At 37.3% G+C, this 20,228-nt stretch overlaps 1 protein-coding gene across 3 annotated transcripts in view; it reads left to right on the forward strand.

Moving 5' to 3' along the window:
* Positions 1-20,228, forward strand: part of MTX2 (metaxin 2) — a 67,279-nt gene that overhangs the window by 16,149 nt on the left and 30,902 nt on the right. The window contains exons 1-3 of one of the 3 annotated variants that reach the window (XM_045295881.1): positions 6,400-6,470; positions 10,296-10,343; positions 11,330-11,376. In XM_045295881.1, the coding sequence (XP_045151816.1) occupies positions 6,404-6,470; positions 10,296-10,343; positions 11,330-11,376 (162 nt within the window). In that variant the 5' untranslated portion in view covers positions 6,400-6,403. Of the gene's footprint in view, positions 1-6,399; positions 6,471-10,295; positions 10,344-11,329; positions 11,377-16,413; positions 16,492-20,228 lie in introns of those variants that run through there. The other 2 variants (XM_045295882.1, XM_045295886.1) reach the window with 2 other exon arrangements.

Consider the following 20,228-nt stretch of genomic DNA (forward strand, 5'->3'; position numbering starts at 1 on the left):
GCTGACTGCTTGGGTGATGGGAGACTGATTTTAAATTCCTGTTGTAGGAGGAATTACTTCCTGCTTACACATCCTATGTCATATCATTAATGATTCCCTACGGGACATTACTATTTAATCATTTCATGATCAATATTATCTTGAGATGCAGTATTATTTTTGAATTATAATACTCTGCAGGTTGAATGGCTATTAAATATAATACTTAGCCCTCTAAACTCAAATTGGTGAAGTCTTGTATCATCTCATTTTAACTAGAAACATCATACACATCTACTGTAAATGAAGCTTTCTATCATAATTGCCTTAAAACTTGCTGTGTTTTAAACTCAGTGTCTAACTAGTTATCAATAACTGCACCGCTGTAAATGGTAGTTATGTCTTTCTATATATAAAAGTAGTATATTTCTTTCTGTGTCTACAGTAAGCGTTCCATCGGAAAGAGCTGCCAAATGTTCTTTGGGCATTTTGTTTAATGGTAGCATTTGTATTTCTACCTTTGCCCAAAGCCATCCAAATTTGGGGAGAGACTGTCCAAGCTTCTTAGTCCTTTTATCCAGCACTGTCTGAATTGTCGGGTAGGCTGAGAAGGGGGCATCAGCGAGCTTCTGGAATCTAGTTGCCTAAGGATAAACTGGGTTGACTTCATTCGTGCACAAATGATAGGTTTGTGTGGAGTTATTATCACATTAATCAATTTGATGGATTGGAAATATGACAGAACTGAAGCACTGTGTGATATTGGTGCCTATTATTCTACGAATTATGTTTCACCTACATTCACATGCCAGAGTTGTCACGACGCACATTAAGAATGCAGAACTTAAAAAAAAAGGGCACCTTATTTCATGGCCCTTGTCTTGCCCTCTTAGATTAGATCGTCATGAGCTGGCCTTTGGAATTTGTACTTGTGAGTTAGGTCATAGCACTTTCAAGCTGTGAAATACCTTGAATGGAAGAAAATAGATCATCTGCCACCAGAATGACATCTACCCAACTTGACACTTAGAGAGAATACTGCAGATGAAGTAACTATGAAGTCTTTGAGAGGCCCTGGTGAAGTCATTGGCCAGCAGTCACTTGACTGAAAATTATAGTGAACTAACAGTACATAAAATTATTTTAAGAAACTGCATTAGGTGATAAAGCAAAATAATAATAATAATATAAAAATATTTATATTATCATACAATATAATATAAAATAATATAATAATAAGGGTTCCTGGGGGGTAGGGTGGGAGAGGAAGGGGATAATGGAGAGCTAATATAAAAGAGTTTAAGAAGAAAGTGTTTTGAAAATGATGGTGGCAGCAGCTGTACACTTATGCTTGATCTAATTGAATTATGGATTGTTATATCTGTAAGAACTCCCAATAAAATTACTTAAAAATATCATAATAAGAAAAACGCTGATAGCTTGATGACAAATAAATTAAGAAATGAACATTTTTTTGGGGGGGTTGGGGATACAGCTTAAAAACAACTCATGTAGCATATATATATTTATATATTTTCTCTTCTGACTTTCAAAAATTAAGTGTGTGCTTTGTTATTCTGTCACATAAATGCCCATAGGAGTGGAGAAAGTTTCTTTTAAAAACATTGAAAGTACTCATTTGAGTATAAAATTTGAATATAAAACATTCCTTACCTACTAAAGACTGAAACTTTAAGAAGCTCTTTTACGCCTGGTAAGAGAAATACTCAGCTCTGGTTGTGTAAGTGTTGGACTGCTAATGGCAAGGTTGGTGGGTCAAACCCTTCTCGGGAAGATGAGGCTGTCTGCTTCTGTGATGATTTACAATCTACTGATGCCTGTACAGGAGAAAGATGGGTCTCTCTGCGCCTGTAAAGAATTACAGTCTTGGAAACCCACAGGGGCAGCTCTACCCTGCCCTAGACTAGGGTTGCTGTGAGTCAGCATCAGCTCTTTGGCAGTGAATATTGAATGAGAAAGCCTGTAGAGGGTCACTAGGAGTTGGAATCAACTAGACGGCAGTGAGTTTTAAAGGAGATACAGAATGTAAAGTAATTGGGATATAGACTTTGGCAAAACTGGATTAGAGGTAAAAGACTAAGTGAATATAAGACTTTTAATAATGTTCATTTGATATGAGCTTGGTTGTTAGCTCTGATCCTGGTTTTAGTTTTAGATGTACCTTATATTGTAAATTAGGAATATAGTGTCTCTTTTACAAGTGATAGAACTTTTAGTGGCTCTTTAGCTATTAAGAAGTAATTCTAATTTTAAAGAGTGAACTAATGCAGGCCAGTAACATATTTGAGTAAGTTCCTGCTTTGGTATGAAAATGACATAGTGAAAAGAAAAAAAAAAAAAAGAAAATCACATAGTGATTTCTTTATCCTGAAAAATTAACTTCTGATAGAGGTGGGTAGTTTTACTTTGGAATTCTTATAATTAAAGATATTAGCTTTAAATGTTAATTAGACAAAAAGCTTTAATCTTGCTTAGTTTGAATTCCCTTTTTGGAATATATTATTCTAAATGCCATGCTCAGCTTAGAACAATTAAGAAGCTGCATCTTTAATAAATACTGAGACCATAGGAATTTTTCACACTTTAGGAATTTACTGAGATAAGATACTGATATAACATTGGGATAGTGTTGGAAATATAAAACATAAGCGCAAAGTGCTGTGGACAGTATAGATAAAGGAGAAATTAGATTCGTTTAGTTATAAAAACCTTGTTCATGGAGGTGGCATTTAAACTTGATCTTGAGAAAGATGTAGGGTTTGGACATGTGGTGAGGGACGATTACGGGTCTTGGAGAACCATTTGAGCATTGCCATGAAGAGGAGAACTTATGAAGTGTGTTTGGGGAAGTTTAAGGACCTTGGCTGGATACAAAGTTCCTGCTTTTAGGTAGATAGGTGGGCAGGAAGGATCCTCATCTTCCTTACTAATTCACGTGTGCTCATTCCTCCCCAAGCTTTTTGCTTGATCGTTGCAGATGATTTCAACAGGACAGAGGAGAACTATATGAATGGCTAATATTAAAATGTCAAGCAATTAATTATTGAGAGCGATGTTCTCTCAAGTAAAGTGGGATATGGACAGACAATCCTTGGCGTTATAAGAACAAACTATTGAACTTGAATTTGCATCTTTTAAAAATCTCTTAAAAATTTTTTTGTATATGCTTTGTAATGTATACATATATATAGCTCAGAAAAGAAATACTAAGCAGATGACTTCTCATCCTCTTCGGAATTTGTGCTTATACAAGTAGTTTGACAGAGACCTGAGGTTCACAAACAGGGTGGCCTCTGGATTCAAGCTCTGTGGTGTGGAAAGGGGGATAGTGAGGTGGCTTGCCAGGTGGTCGAGGGCTTTTCCCATTAGACTTAGACCTGCCAATGGTGATGTCTGGTGAGAACCATATATTTCTTATATTATTCATTAGTTTTGGGGTTGGTATATGGGTCAGACATATAGAATTCGGTTCTAGCAATTATTCTAGGCTGCCATTTGATATTTCTAGAGTTGTATTGTTAGTCGTAGTTTTGAAGTTCTCTGGGAAAAGTTTCCCTTTTTTTGTCATGTTGCGTATTTCCCATCTCTTTCCTGCTGGATTTTTACCCTAAATGGTACAGAGTAATAACAATAATGGTAATCATAAAAATGAAGGTTTATTCAGCCAGTATTTACTGATGGTTTATTACGTATGAGGTGCTAGAGATGAAAGTCCTAAGCAAAGATGAAACACGAATCCTGGGTATTTGGTGCTTGTGTTCTAGGAGAAGGAGCCGTGGTGGTACTGTGGGTTGGGCGTTGAACTGCTAAACACAATGATTCAAACCCACCAGCTACTCTGGGGGAGAAAACAGAGCTGTCTGCTCTTGTAAAGATTTACAGGCTTGGAAATTCTATATAGGGTTGCTGTAAATCAGAATTGACTCTAGCAGTGGGTTTGGTTTTGTTGTTCTAATGGGGAAGATAATCAAATAGCCACCCGAATTGATGTAAAATAGTGAGTGTGATTAGTGGTACAAAGCAGTGTATAATGTGTAAGAATTGACAAAGGGCATGCTTTGGAGTGTTTAAACTGTTCAGGGAGGCCATTGAAGACTGACAGTACTGGTATGTAATTTGTAGTAACCAGTGTAAAACAAAAATGTGAGGCCCCTTGTTCAAAATTTATTAAGAGTTTCAAGGCTTCAACAGCAGGGCATTAAACCAAGCAAGGACCCTGCACCTCCATGAAGCTGGCTTTGCTTGAAGAGATGTGTGAGTTGAGGTATGAGGATTATAGGTAGTAAATAATTGTTCCAAGCAGACGAAATAACAGAAGTCAATTTCTGGACGGAAAGGAGCATGGCTCAGTCACCGACTGGATGCAGGTCAGTGTGACTGGAGTGAAGAGAGTGGGCTGAGGAGGTGTGACAAGGCCTGTGAGCTAGAGATGTCCAAGGCCAAGTAGGATCCCATAGATCAAGTTGAAGATTCTGGTCTTTAGCTCAAGTCTCATCCTGTTAGTGATGGGTCTCAAACAAACGTACTGTTTACTTAGGATGTTATGGTAATACCAGTAACCTGCACCCGACAGCATTGGATGAATGTTCTCCCTTTATCCGCATTTCCTGCCACATTCCTTCTCAGAAGCATATAGTCTCACCATCTGTATTTAAGATCAGCTCTTCCCAAAAGGAGCTTAAAGAAGACATTTTGCCTCAGAGTGCTTTGGGTAGTAGCAGTTGAACTTAGGCCAAGTAGGTGAATTGAGAAATTTTATTCACTGTGCTTAAATAATTTCAGGTCAGCTGGAGTAAAACTAGAAAAGATGAAAATGCCTTATTAGTATTGTAAAACATTTTGCATTTTGAATGTTTTAAATTTCAATTTGTCAGTTCCATTCTCTCTCTCATGTCTGGGTGGTGCAAACAGTTAATTTAATCAACAGCTTAGGCTGAAAGTATGGAGTTCTGTTCTACCAAGAGTTGCCTTAGGTCAGGAGACGGGCCTATTAGTCCGCCATGTGGAACACAATTGAAACCATATGGAGCACAGCTCTAAGACAGACATGGCTTACTATGGGCCAGTTTGGCTAGGCAGCATCTGATTTTTACACATAGAAGAGGTGGGTATTGATTTGTTTGTCTTGGGAAATAAGACCAACTGCATCGAGTCTCTTTGACTCAGAATGAGCCTGTATGCGGTTTCTGAGATGGTAAATCTTAGAAGGAGTAGACAGCCTCATCCTTCTCCCATGGAGTGGCTCGTGGGTTTGAACTGTTAACCTTTCGGTTATCCGTCCAGCATCACCAGCGTTGTTCTCCATAGGAAGGCTTAAATTAATTCAAGAGGGCTTTAAAAAGTCTGTGGAAAAATTCCATTATCTTTTAATTTCATTGCTCTACATAGTATCCAACAAAGTATATCCTTTATTATGTAGAGGATAATGTTCATGTCATATGAATTTATCGTATCTTATGAAGATAGTTACCATTTCTTAGAGTGAGACCTGCATGGTCAATTTGTGGACCCATTCCCCTGCCACTCAGTTTAGAATCTTCACCTTTGGCATGATTATTGGATGATACACTAATGATATCTTTCCCCATGTCTCCTTTTTTTTTTTTTGTAAACATTTTATTAGGGGCTCATACAACTGTTATCGCAATCCATACACACATCAATTGTGTAAAGCGCATTTGTACATCATTCTCAAAACATTTTCTCCCACTTAAACCCCCGACATTAGGTCCTCATTTTTCCCCTCCCTCCCCGCTCCCCCCTCCCTCATGAGCCCTTGATAGTTTATAAATTGGTATCCCCATGTCTTCTTAAAAGATAATTATTGGAGGTGGTTTCTATAAGCAATATACGTCAGCTAGTGATATTTGTATAGTCTGAGTGCTGCTTATAGGCTTGGTCATTCCTTGCATACTCAGCTGTTTCATATCTATCTATCTATCTATCTATCTATCTATCTATCTATCTATCTATCTATCTATCTATCTATCTATCTATCTAATCTATCTATCTTCCGTAAAAAATGCCCTTGAGTTTTAAGATGCTGTAATGACAGGATGATATAGGTTTTCATCAATCTCATTGCCTTCCCTATTTAACTGATGATTTCTACGTGTGAAGCAAATCACGTATGTTTTGGCAGGGCTGTTATGTTGCCTCCATCGAGTTTCACCCTGTGCAGAAACGGGACAGCGTGCTGCCAGTTCCTGTGCCATCTCGATGAGTGGTTGTAGATCGGATCATTGTGATCCATAGAATTTTCATTGGCTGATTTTTGGAAGTAGATTGCCAGGCCTTTCTTCCTAGTCTGTCCTAGAGGCTCTGCTGAAATCTGTGCATCATATCAACACACAGACGTCTATTGACAGATAGAGGGTAGCACTATGAAGTGCATTGGCCAGGAATGAAAACCCAGGTCTGCACTTGGAAGGGGAGAATTCTGCCGCTAAACCACGACTGCCCTTACAGTGGTAGGTAGGGTTGCTTTCTGAGAATTTGTTTTCAATAATAATTTTTGAGTTTGAAATAGTTTGTATCTTGGCAAGTGAAATGCTTAACCCCTTTTTTACCTTTAGATTCTTAATAACAACTTTGATGGGCATGTTTTCCATTTTTAATGGAGGCCTTGGTGGCATAGGGTTATAAATTGGGTTGCTAACCACAAGGCCATCAGTTCCAAACCACCAGCTACTCCACAGGAGAAAGATGAGGCTTTCTACTCTTGTAAAGAGTTACAGTCGCAGAAACCCACAGGGGAAGTTCCACTCTGTCTTCTAGGGCCCCCTGAGCCAGAATTTACTCCGTGGCAGTGAGCTTGGTATGTTTTTGGTTCTTTATTCTTAAGGTGCGTGGAAGTGCTTATTGGGTAGATGTTAGACTGCTAACCACAAGGTCCGTAGTTCAAACCTACCAGCTGCTCGGAAGGAGAAGGATGAAGCTATCTGTTCCTGTACACAGCCTCAGAAACCCTGTATAGGGTTGCTATGAGCCAGAATCCACTTGATGGCACCAGGATTGGTCTTTTTGATGTTCTGTTTCCTTATTTGTGGTCAGGTAATAATTCATAGGGGTGGTGATGAAATAACTGGAACCTGTAAATTGCTGTTTTGTTTTTTTTTTAACCTAGTGCCATGCCAACACAGAGGCCTGGTTGGTTATATCTTGAAATAACTGGGACCTGTAAAATGATTTATTTTAACCTAGTGCCATCAATTGATTCCGACTCATAGTAACCCGATACAGGTTTTCTGAGGCTGTACATCTGTGTGGGTGCAGATGCCCTCAAGTTCTCCCCCGGAGCAGCTGCTGATTTTCCAGCTAGCACTCTGATAGGTGCCCAGCAGCACCACCATGGCTCCTGCTGTTCATATGAGGATACTGTAATATTACATAGTAGTTTCTGCTTATCAAAGAATGCCTTAAATATATTCACCGTATTTTTACTGCCAAGTAGATACTTTTTTCCCACTATTTTGAAGATTTATTACTCAAGTGTAGTACATAATCAGAAAAATCTAGCCCAAAGTTAAACTTACCAGACTATTTAAACAGTATGCTCTATTACTTTAAGATAATTGATAATATTAGGCTCAATAAAACTTTCATTAACCAGATATCTAGGGAATGGGTGGTCAGTTCATTTAATTGAACATCCTTTTCTGTCTTCCCACACATAGTGAACACCAGAGGTCTGCAAAGTTTGGCCCATGGCACAGTGTGGAACATGCAACTGTGCCCCCAAGAAACTTATTTTCAGTATTTATTCTTAGAAATTTTCATAAATTTTATTTCTATCTTTTATTGCTCTAATAAGATTAATATAGATTGTATAATTGAATCTTTGATGATTTAGGATTTTGTAAGGAATGAGCCTCACTGTATTGTTTCTAGTGTAGATGTGTCAACAGTGTAGGTGTGCTGACCATACAGTTTATCCCAAAAGCTTATTTTTGAGTAATTTGCTGGTATCAGCATATTTTTAGTTCCCTGACTTTTATTTTGAAAACTATTATGCAGGATAATTGGGTTCTTATGGAAATTATACTTTGCTAAAATTTTACAATAAAATAGAATCAATGTTCAGTTTCAGTCTCTTTGGTATATAAGTTGAAAATAGTTTTACATGTTTATGTAATATTTTATAAGCAACATACATAACTGTGTATTGCCCTTTATTTTGTATTATTCTTAAGTATGAATTTAATTTTGTATAGCCCAAACCCAACCAAGACAAAAGTGAGGTTTACAATTTATAATATAATTTGATTTTCTTTTTATTTTGAAGTGTAATTCAAAGCAAATTAAGGAGGTCTGCCGATCAGTCTTAAGGAAATATTTCATGTGTGTAATTAAAACAACAACAGTAACAAAACACAACCAGAATTCTGTTACAAAAATGGTAATCTGTTGCTATGGCAAGAAGCCTTGGTAGTTCAGTGGTGGTTAAGTGTGTGGCTAACCAGGAGGTCAGTGGTTCAAACTTAACCAGAGGTTCCAACTTAGACGCAGCTGCTTCTTGGGAGACCAACGTGGCTGTCTGCTTCAGTGAGTGCAGCTCTGAATCCAAGCAGATTAGAAGGCAGTGGGCTCTGGTTTGATTGTTACGTAGCAGAGATTTAGTTTAGTGTAAACAGTAAGAAAAATGATCCATTATCAAATCTTACTTGCTTGATTTATTTTCTTTGCTGAGAGCAAATGCAGTTATTGTGTTAGAATTGGCGAACAGTGTAAGATATGAGAAAATAATCGTAATTTATAAATTATCAACTGTTGTGAGGGGGGGGGGAATGAGGAGTTGATACCAAGGGCTCAAGTGGAAAGGAAATGTTTTGAGAATGATGATGGCAACAAATGTGCTTGACACAATGGATGTATGTATGGATTGTGATAAAAGAGTTGTATGTATGGATTATGATAAGAGTTGTATGAGCCCCCCAATAAAATTATTTTAAAAAATTGGCTATTCTTATGTCTTATGGCTTTTACAAAGAATTCAACAAATTATATTCTCTTGGTGTAATGGGCTATAAACTGAGCTGCTAACCCCAAGGTCCAGGGTTTGAATCCACCAGATGCTCCTTGGGAGAAAGATGAGGCTGTCTAATCCTATAAAGTTTTAATATTTTGGAAACCAGGAGGGATAGTTCTACCCTGGACCACAGAGTCATTATGAATTGGAATTGACTTGATGACAGTGAGTTTAGTTCTTTTAAAAAACATTCCGTCTGTGCGGCCATTGCCTTTTAAGTACTGCTTGTAGACAAAATTTGAATCTCATGCTTTTTCTAAGAACTAACAAATTACTAATATTTGCTTGGTATCTCGTCTTAACTAGGTAAGAAGCTGAAGGGTAAATGTCAAGCCTGACTTCAGGCTTAAACTTAGTAATCATGGGCTCAGTTATGACAATTTTGAGGAGTGCGTAGAACCTGAGTTTCATTTGTTGTGTGTGGGCTGCTATGAGCCAGAACCAACTCAGCAACAACAACAACAACAGCTTTATTTCATTGAACCCTCGGGGCACAATGGTTAAGGACTCATCTGCTAACTGAAAGTTAGCTGTTTGAACCCACCACTGCTCCGTAGGAGAGAGAAGTGGCAGCCTGCTTAGGTTAAGATTGCAGGCTTGGAAGTCCCATGACACAGTTCTACTCCATTCTGCAAGTTGGAAGCTACTGGATGCAAATGAGTTGGTTAGCTAGCTCTGTGTCAGGTTGTTGGTACTTACTATTTCATCATGTTCTTTTGCTTTAATTATTCACCTGGAGTGGTGATGGGGTGTCAAGATAGTGAAATGTTATAGAATATAAAAGGGGTCCTCTTTATTTTAAAACACTCCTAGCTTATAAAGAAAGATGCACACCTGATACAGATCTATTTGACTCTTTTGTACAGTGTCATCTATTTGAAAATTTATTTTGTTAAAGGTTTACAATAAAACATGAACTTTCGCCTTTTTTGGGGGGTAGGGGATAGAAGTTTAGTAGCTTTTAATATGTATGATTAACATCTTGGATCTATGTTTGAAGGAGTCTAAAAGAATTATAGCAGATAGGCTATTGAATTAAAAATTTCAAAAATTTGATGGCACAAGATGTCTCCCATCTCCTCATAAGAAACAAATTAGCACCAAACAATAAATCAAACACGCCTTACAAACAATTCGCTGGTACAGGTTACTATAGAATCTGAGGTAGTATGATTAGTAACCTTGGAAAGCAGGATTATTAAGTTGGCTGCTTATTGATAGGCTCTTTTGCCTTTTGTGCCTAATTATCACTGCCTTGTTTCCACAGCTGCAGAACCCTGGCCTGAAAATGCTACATTATATCAGCAACTGAAAGGTGGGTACTTGTTCACAATTTTAAAATGGCCTCATATACAAAGATATTTATTTTTAAAACCTTCAGTAATATAATTTACTGCAAAGATCACATAAATTATAAAGAAGGGGGTTCCCCTGCATAATTTGTCTAGGAGGCTTTATCTAAACTTGCCAGTATAAACCAACTATTCATGGCCTGTAAGGCCCCGAGTTTATTATTGACTCATTATATTGGCTGCTATGGGCAGTGTAAAATGATGTGGTTGCCAGCGCAGTTGGCAGATTTACTGCACCAGAGCTGAGACAGCAGATTTTTGAAGTCCTGTGGTAAAGTGGGCTCTCCGTAAAAAGGGACTGTTAAAATGGATAGGCTAGGATGGTTCAGGCTCCCTTTAGCAGCTCTTCATATATCATCAGATCACATTATGGCCCCCATTTGGGGCTCAGCAGCCTGCTACAGTTGTCAGAAGACTGCAAAGTAATGAAGACTAATAGGCAGCGGCCCAGTCTTCTAAGCATGGGATTTTTATTGCAGCGAGCTTGTCATCTTTCTTTTGTGTGACAGACTAGACACACTGTGCGATGGTAACTGCAAGCTGGTGTTATATGATTGTGAATGCTTTGACTTTTAACTAACGGGCTTTGAACAGATAGGGTTTCACTTAATTTTAATGAGAAGGAGAGGAATATTTCTTGAAAACTTGAAAGGGAATTTGTTTTTAAATGAACAATCTTCATTACATAGTGCTGATAAAATGAAATGAACGATTAACTAGAGGACGTAGTCCTGTTTCATTGTTATGTGTATACTGTGATCATTTAACCAAAATTGTCATTGTATAAAAACATTGGTAAAGGATTTCATAGTCATTATTTTTAATGTCTCTGCCCTCTTTAGAAAACAAACACACAAGAATCCTTTTCCACAAATAAAAAGACCCTAGGTATGTTTGACGTGTTTAGTGGCCACACTACTGACGTGGACTTTTAATTGTGTTCCCACAGAGGAGCAGATTTTGCTTTCTGACAATGCTGCTTCTCTGGCTGTGCAGGTAAAGATGTAAATAATGGAATGCTCTTTCACCCCCTAGGTGATTTGAATCATTTGGTATTGTAATTATTTTTTCCTTCCAGCAAGTCCAATACTCTAGATTTAAATGCTTCCCTGTCATTTACTATCATCTGTAATATTCACATTGCTTCTCGGTTGACAAGTAATTTTTATGTAGCAGCATTCAGTTAATTGTTGTCAATACATAAGAGAAGCCTAAAACTCTTCATTATTCATTTAATTAAAAAATCACTTTTCGGTGCTAGACACTTTATTAGCAGTTTTGCTTTTGGCTAGGTACGATGGTATTGCTAACTTGTGGTTGTACTGCCTCATTTATGGGCACAGTTATTTTCTAACTTATTTATAAAGATTTATTCATGATGTAGTTTTGTGTATTGTTCTACTCATTCTAGCCTTAATCCTTTTGGTAAATTTGGAAGCAAACTTTCTCTAGCCACTCCTTTTCTATTTATTGACTATTTTCATGTCTATTATACCAAAACACTTATTGAATGTAATAGCTCTTCAAGTTGTATATCACAGCCACATAATTGAAAAAGGTCAGTGGCCTTCTGAACCCCAAACGGTACTGTAGCAAGGATAGGGTATTTAGTGATTGCTTGCTCCAAAGAATGCTGATGTCGGGTCTCGTATGAAATATAGTTATTTACACACGTGGCTGTGAGTTCTTTAGCTGGAATTTAAGTCACAAAGAGGACTTTACTATGGAACACCTAAAAGGTAACTCAGAGAGACACTTGACGGTTTGACATTTACTGGAGATGAGACTGTAGCTTCCTGCGGACAGGAAAGGGAGAGAGAAACTGTGGAGTGAGCTTTGTTGTACTGCACGCACAACTCCAGGCACTTATATTTTAGGCCTGTATTTTTTAAAATTCAAGTTGATATTCTCTGGGCTTAATCACAGTGTCTGAAACATAGTATGCCATTAGTACATGCTTATTTTGTTTAAGCCAGGAAAGGTAGGAAACATTGGAAAGGAATGGGGTTTCTTCTGATAGGCAGAAATAGAGGGCTTCTGAAAATTTGTGGAAAAATCCCCATATCTTTTAGTTCCATTTTCCCACAAATATTTTGAATCCCCTTCATATGCAATAATTAGGGAATTTATGCTTCTAATGGTCGTATTTTTCTTTTTTTATGAAGGGGATAGAATTAAGTTTAGCCTTGAAATATTAATAACACAGTGTCTGGCTATAGTATTTCCTTAGAAATGTTTGTGGAATGAATGGTTTATAGGTGTACTGAAAGCAATCTTGACCAATCACCGACAACACAAATACATTTGTTGCTGAGTATTAACTAGTGTTTTAAATCTTTATATCTTTGAAAAGAAAGCTTTAAGACACCGATTATTTTCACTATTCATAACCCTTTTAAAAATCGACATTTTGGGGTACCTCTTTCAGATCTGGCGAAGGCTATAGAAGACCTTCTAGTACACACACAAATGAAAACCTCCATTTTCAAGAAGGTTTCTGGTCTCCCTCTTACAGCCATCTGGGGCGCCCCTGTGAATAGCCCTTAAACGGAAAGATAGTTTAAAAGTATAATTGAAGTCATTTTCACCCACTATTTTAGGTAGGAATAGACAGTGGTTCTTACCAAGGGGTAAGGTTTGTCTCCTACGGAATATTTGGCTATATTTAGAGACATTTTCCATTGTCAGTACGGGTGGCATTTGGGTGTTCCTGGCATCTGATGTGTAGAGGCCAGAGATGCTCTTAAACATCCTGCAAAGCACAGAACAACCCCCTGCACCGCAAATAATTTTCCAGCCCCATGTGCTATTAGTGTGGAAACTAAGAAACCGCAGAAAAGATTGTTTAATTTGTTCTCAGTCCAAACCAATATATCAGCATACTGTTGCCGAAAACACACACACACACACATATAGACACACATTCACACACGGGGTACAAAGGCCTGTGGAAAAATCCCATGATCTCTTTAATTCTCTCTTTTCATGAACTTTTTACAGTCCTGCGTGTGTGTACGTTAATAATATATAATGTAAAGTATAATATACTGCATATAGATATATATATAAACACACAACTGTTTGAAATAATCTGTGCAAGGAAAGAAAAACTGCATTTTGCTAAGTAGTTCATCTCTTATCTTAGGGCATATTTTACTGATGGTTCCTGTTAATTTGCTTTCTCATCTCAAACTGTGGTTGAAATTAAAAATAAAGCCAGAAAAAGGGAACTTCTAAAATGTAGCATTTTGCTTAACCATTTCCATTTTTTGTTATCCTATATGTCACTTAGATGATAGATTAACCAGCATATATTAAAAACTCTTGGTTTTCTTCAATATTGTTGGCTTGACAGCCGATAGTAGCTATGACTACAAATGTGACTTTTCCAGCTATCTGATATAAACTTTATGGAGTAATTTTCTTCTGTGGAGAAGACCAGTATCCATTTAGAAGTATCAGTGGAAGACCTCACTTTTGATGTAAAATTGATCAAAACAATGTGACAGGTATCCATAAACTGTATAGTTTCTAGAAGATACCAGATACCAAATATCAGACATTTTAATAATCTGTCATTTAAGCTATCAGAAATTTAAATTCTATTTACCACATAGACTTGCTATTTATTATACTCCTGAAACTAAGTGATAAGATTTTCTTTTTGATCAAAGATCTATTCAGGTTAAAGGAAAGTACCGTATATGCTTGTTTATAAACCGAGTTTTTCAGCATATTTTTAATGCAGTTTTGTGGTAAAATTAGGTGCCTCGGCTGATACTCGAGTATATATGGCAAATTCTTTTCTCTGGCCATTTCTCCTTCGATTTACTTTCCCTTTCTTATCCAACAAATATTGGCATTACCTGCAGTGTTTTCCTGGTCATAAAATAATCTTCTTTGTTGAATATAGTGAAGTGTTAGTAAAGCATGTTCTCTGTTTCTCATGACCTTTGTGTTTGCTTATAAACATATATGTGCAGATAAATAAAACACAAAGAAACCAACCAACCAACCAACCAACCAACCAAACCTACCAACACTGAGTAGATTCGGGCTCACAGCAGCCCTATGTGTTTTCCAATAATGTAAGTTTTTATGGGAGTAGACCACCTCATCTTCCATGGCGTGACTGGTGGGTTTGGACAACGTTGTGTTCCGTTGCCCAATGCCTATCTCACAGCGTCACCAGGGTTCCTTATATAAACATATGTGCGTGTATGTGTGTAAATATCTGTGTATTTTAATGAATACAAATGTAGGAGAAGGCTTCGAAAAATGAGTAGAGAGATGCAATTTAAAGTTCATGGAATTTCCCAGGAACTTTTTCTAGTTCTGTCATATTTAGAGAAAGAAAAGCAAAATTTCACATCCCCGTATTACTTTCAGCAGTTTGGAAGACTTGAGCTTCTATTGATTAGGAGAAGAACTTTGATAATTTTATGCTACTACTCTCTCTTGCCTCCTAAATATAAGCCGATTTTCCCATATGTATGAGGGGAAGTAAAAACAAACACTGCTACTAGGGTTTCAGTTCATACCCGCAGGGGTTTATTCCAGCCAAAACACGTTCAAACATGCCTCTGCCGTCAGTGGATGTCTGCAGACAAATTCTCAGTAATATACTTGTCTTGGTCTCTTTAAGGTGTCTTCAAAGAAAGCCCTATCAAAAGAGTGGCTTCTGAGGGATCTGCTGGGCCACTTCAGTTCAAGGAAAAGAGGCTATCTCAGTAGGGTATAGTAACTGTGTGTGGTGTTTTTTTGGTCGTACAAAGGGGTGATCTTGGCAGATTTTCTTGAAGGAGGAGAGTCTGAGGGGCTTATTATGAAGAAACTTTAAGAAATGGAAAACTGTATCGGTGAGAAAAAGGCCAGGGAAATTGTGATGAGGAATATATTTTGCATCATGTCAATGCACCCACCCATTGTTTAAGGGTACCAAGGGCTGTTTCTGTGAGAATTTTTCTGGACACCTAGCCTCATTTACCATATACCCCTGATCTTGCTCCTTCAGATTTCATTTTGTTACCTAAACTCAAAGAATATGACTCAAAAGAACATGTTCAAGAGAACATGACTTGAGTTCCTGAAGGTTGCCAAAATGGCTATTTTGATGTGGTGTAAACCAAAGAGCGCATAATTCTTTGGGGGGAAGGGTTAGAGAGATGGAAACCCTGTCTTTAGAAATGTATAGACCTAGGTGGATGGTATGTTTACAAACAATAGCTTCACATTTTGATAGTTTTGTTTCTATGATTTACTTATCCTCAGATTGCTGCAAATCATGATTGTATGTATTGTGTCTTTTGAGAAAATCTACTAAGATTATCCCTTTGGAATCTCCCCCTTCCCCCCTCCCAGGTTATCCCTTTGGGATTACTCTAAAAAAACGTTCTGAACTGGCTTCTCTGGCTTAAATTTAACTGGCCCAGTAGATCTCCTTGGAAGCTACTGTTTTGATTGAGCCATATGTGTGTGTGTGTGTGTGTGTGTGTGTGTGTGTGTGTGTGTGAAGACTTAGACCTTAATAAGACTTAGACAAGTGTATTATTGATAAAATTTGTCTGCAGCCATCTGCTTATGACAGAGACATGGTTAAACAAGTTTTGCTTGGCGTAAACCCATGCATGAATGAACTGGACCTTAGTGGCAATGCTTTTTAACTTACTTGCGTATTTTTTGACGTATCCTCTTAGGAAAGCACTTAGAAAAGGCATACTGAGAATGTCCCATCTATGTTGATTATTACTATTACTACCTTCTTGATTTGTAACACATAGGCCTAATAAGGGTCAGCACAAATAATGGAAGTCCTCAGGCATAATAATACCTAAAAATGTCAAAAGTAATTGAAAATAGTTTGATGTATAAAGTCTTAAGTAAGGTGGTCTTCAAAATTTAATTTTCATCAAATACTTTTGTGTACTGATAGATGGAGAACTTTTATATGGAATATCAGGCAGCTAATAGACCGAGAGCTGTTATCTCAAGCAGTCCTTACCACAGCCCTACTGTGTTATTGTTAGGTGCCCTCCAGCCAGTTCCTGTTCATAGCACCCCTGGTCCTGCATCATGCTTGTACGCCTGGTCCTGCATCATCCTTACCCTCAGGTCTGTGTTTGAGCCCATTATTGTAGCCACTTCTTTGCCACTGACTCCCTACTTTACCAAGTTTGTGTCCTTTTCCAGGGATTGATCTTTCTTTGTGACATGTTTCATAAGATGAAATCTCACCAGCCTTGCTTTTCAGGAGCATGCTGACTGTACTTCTTCCAAGACAAATTTGATTATTTTTCTGGCAGTCCATGGCAACGTCTTTATTCAAAGGGGTCATCGATTCTTCTTTGGCCTTTCTTAATCATTATGAATAAGGGAGATAACCCTAGTTTGGTGCTGATTAGTCTCATGTTAACGCTGGGGAAATTGAAACTCAGAGAGGCCCTGTCCAAGGTCAAAGAGCCCACATATTTTCTGTTTAAACATAAACAGAAAACAATAGCATTGGTGACATTCCTACTTCACGCTAGGCACTGTACTGAGCATTTGATTCTTAACTCATTCACTTGTCACAACAGCTGTATGGGGCAAGTGCTATTTTAATTCTCATGCTGCAGAGAATGTTGGAGTCCAGGTGATATAGTGGGTTATGCTTTGGACTGTGGGAGAAAGGTAGGACTGTGTACTCCTGTAAAGAGTTACAGTCTCAGAAACCCACTGGGGAAGTTCTACCCTATCTCATAGAGTTGCTGTGAGTTGAAATAGACGCCATGGCAGTGAGTGACAGAGAATGTTGATAAAAACAATAGTTGTAGCTAAAACTTATACCTCGCTTATTAATCTCTGTGTCAGGCCTTGTTATAAGTGCTTTAGCTGTCACAGAGGGCAGCCCTCTGAGGTAGGTCCTGTTAGTCCTGTTTCACAGATGCGGCAGTAAGAGGTTCAGTTGTTGATCCAAAGTTATATGACTAGGACTTGGCCGAGCTGGAATGCAAACATTCAGAATACCAGTCTTACCTTTATTATGGGCTCTTGTGAGGATCAAACTAGATAGTAAATGGGAAATTTCTTTTTAAAAGCGAAAGCACAAAAAATGATAATGAGTGCCGAGTTTATGCCTAATTTTGATTTCACATATATAAACGTCTTTATAAAATAAAATGTTTCCAATACGTTGTAGAATTGATTTAACTTAGTTTGCATGTAGCTAGTTGAAAAGGCCCCATGATTTTCCTTTTCTGTATGACTTTATCTAAATATGATACAAAATTTGAGTTTATTTAATGAATGTGCCTCAAATTGATGATAATTATTAATATGCTATAGAAGGAGTCCTACTGTGCGTCTGTTAACCACCAGGTTGGTGTTTCAAACCTACCAGCTGCTCTTTGGGAAAAAGATGGAAATCTGCCCCCATAAAGGTTTACCATAAAGGTTGACAGTGTTGGAAATCATATTTAGGGTGTCTCTGAGTTGGAATCGCCCCAGTGGCAGTGAGTTTTGTTTGGATAAGAAAAAGGAATCTTCCTATAAGAATAGCATTAAACTCAGGTGAAGAGAAATATCCTTCTTCCATTGATTAGCTTCATATTGCCTTTCCCTTTGTGAATAAATACCTCATCTCTAAAAGCAAAGCATTTACTCTTGGTTAATCGTATTGCATTGTTAAAAAGCCAGTGTTCTTATAAGCCCGTTAATGATGGGCCAGGAACACTAAGATGTCAAATCTTCTGATAAGTACTTAGCTGTCCCTCGCCTTTTCCTTTTAGCAAATGAGGCTCTTTAGGTGGACATATTAATCAGTGGTCAGTTGAGAATATCTTAATGAGGAAGAGCAGGAGTGGGATCTCTTTTCTTTGTGACTGCTGGTCAGTTGCTGTAGTGGAGAAACTGAGCATGGAAAGAGCCTCGTGGGCTTGTCTGGTCCCTCAGGCCAGAGCCCACGCTCACCAGGAGAATCAGAGAGAATGCTTTGAACTCTCACTCTGGGTGGATACGTTTTCGATTTATATGTTGTTCATGGTATGCAGTTTTTAACTGTCAGTTTAAACCTGATAAAAGTATGAGTAAGACGACACCAGTGGATAGGCTATAATATGACTTAATAGAATACGATTTTATGAAAAGCATTTTAAATATTAATACAGTTTTTTAAAAGCTCCAGAGGGGTGTAAAATATTAGTTTTCCCCTCCCCACAAACCATTTTATTAGGAGATAATCCAGAAATCATACCATTCTACAGTTCAAGTCACATCAAGCAATGTTGTACAATTGCTACCAAAATCAGTTTCAAAACTAAGGTGCTAGTCTTTTCCAGTTTGTACGTTCCTCCCACTTGTATCATTGTCTGCAGAATGAGGCTCCGTCTTCCCTCTCAAGTTTGGAGAAAAAGGGAAAACTAAGGGGTAGAGAGGATTTAGTCACCAAAGGACTTACAAAATCCTTTTCAGTGTTCTAACTGAATGAAAACTAGCAACCTGGAGGGTGAAGATGCTTGTTGACATCAATTCTTCAGATTAATTGGCCTATATTAAATCACCTTTTATATATCAGAAGCAGTAGAACATTTTGTCATTTATGCATGTAACATGGGATGATTTAAATGTGCAAAATGTGCTCTTATAAAATATGTAATTATATGAAACAAGATCTTTATAAAAACAATTCTGAGCTAAACTGAATAAATTTTAGAAAATTAAAGAAATTCTCAATACTAATATTAACCACTCAACATATAGGTGATATGGTATATGTAAAAAACCACCCTACTTCCATTGAGTCGGTTTTCAACTAGAGCAACAGGAAAACTTCATCCTTCTCTTGCTAGTGGGTTTGGACTGCTGACCTTGTGATTAGCAGTCCAATGCTTACCCGACAGTACCTGTAGCTCCCTATGGTGTCTATAGAACATTTAAAGTTTTGTCGGAAATGAGGTATATTCAGAATTTAAGTGGCTATTAGAGTTGTCATTTTAAGTAACTAAGGAAATAAATATATTAATATAAAGTACATAAGCAATTTAAAGGTTTACTAATATTTAAAATAGCAAAAATCCACTTTTATACTTCACAGAAATGATAGGCTAATGTTTCAGGCAGAGGGTGTAGGGTCACTATTTCTTTGTTCAAAAAATATCAAGCGGGAATTTTAAATTTGTTGTTGTTAAGCAGAACAATAAAGACATAGCAGTGAAAGATGAAAAAAAAGTGACAGGATATTTTAAATGGAAAAAGGCTAGAATTCTTTAGTATTAGATATACAATATCAACATAATCAATCTAGTAGCATTATATTTGAGCTGAAAATACACTTAAATCTGAGGCCATACACTACCCTGTGTGAGTGAAACATCTTTCATATAGTTCTAAGATGAAATTACCCTTGAATGAATAGCGTCTTCATTTATCTTCAAACCTCTTCTGTGCTTTTAGTGAATCTACTCTTTCAAAATTCTACAACAAGAATTACATTATGCCATTATACCAGAGTACTTCTGCAGTGTGAAATAGATTGGTTTGGAAAATGAACGTGGCTTTGCTATAAATTACATTCACAGGTACAAAGGAATTTGTTATTTTGTTTAAAATAGTCACAAATATAATTACAGTCTTAATTTATGTTAAACTACAAATATGGCTATTACTATAACTAGATTAGGAACTTAATCTGTCACTTCAAGAATGATACCTAACACTTTCCATTTGTAACCTTAGACACATTATTTCAATTACAGGGTCTGCAGCTGTTTGATATAAAAAATGAATTATTTTGTAGATAGATTTGTTCATGGGTTTTAATTTTAAAACATGCCTTTTTCAGTAGGGTGAAAAATAATGCTTCATTTGTCATC

This window comes from Echinops telfairi, unplaced genomic scaffold (genome assembly GCF_000313985.2).
Source record: "Echinops telfairi isolate 266 unplaced genomic scaffold, ASM31398v2 ScPeMD7_3;HRSCAF=10, whole genome shotgun sequence".
Taxonomy (NCBI): domain Eukaryota; kingdom Metazoa; phylum Chordata; class Mammalia; order Afrosoricida; family Tenrecidae; genus Echinops; species Echinops telfairi.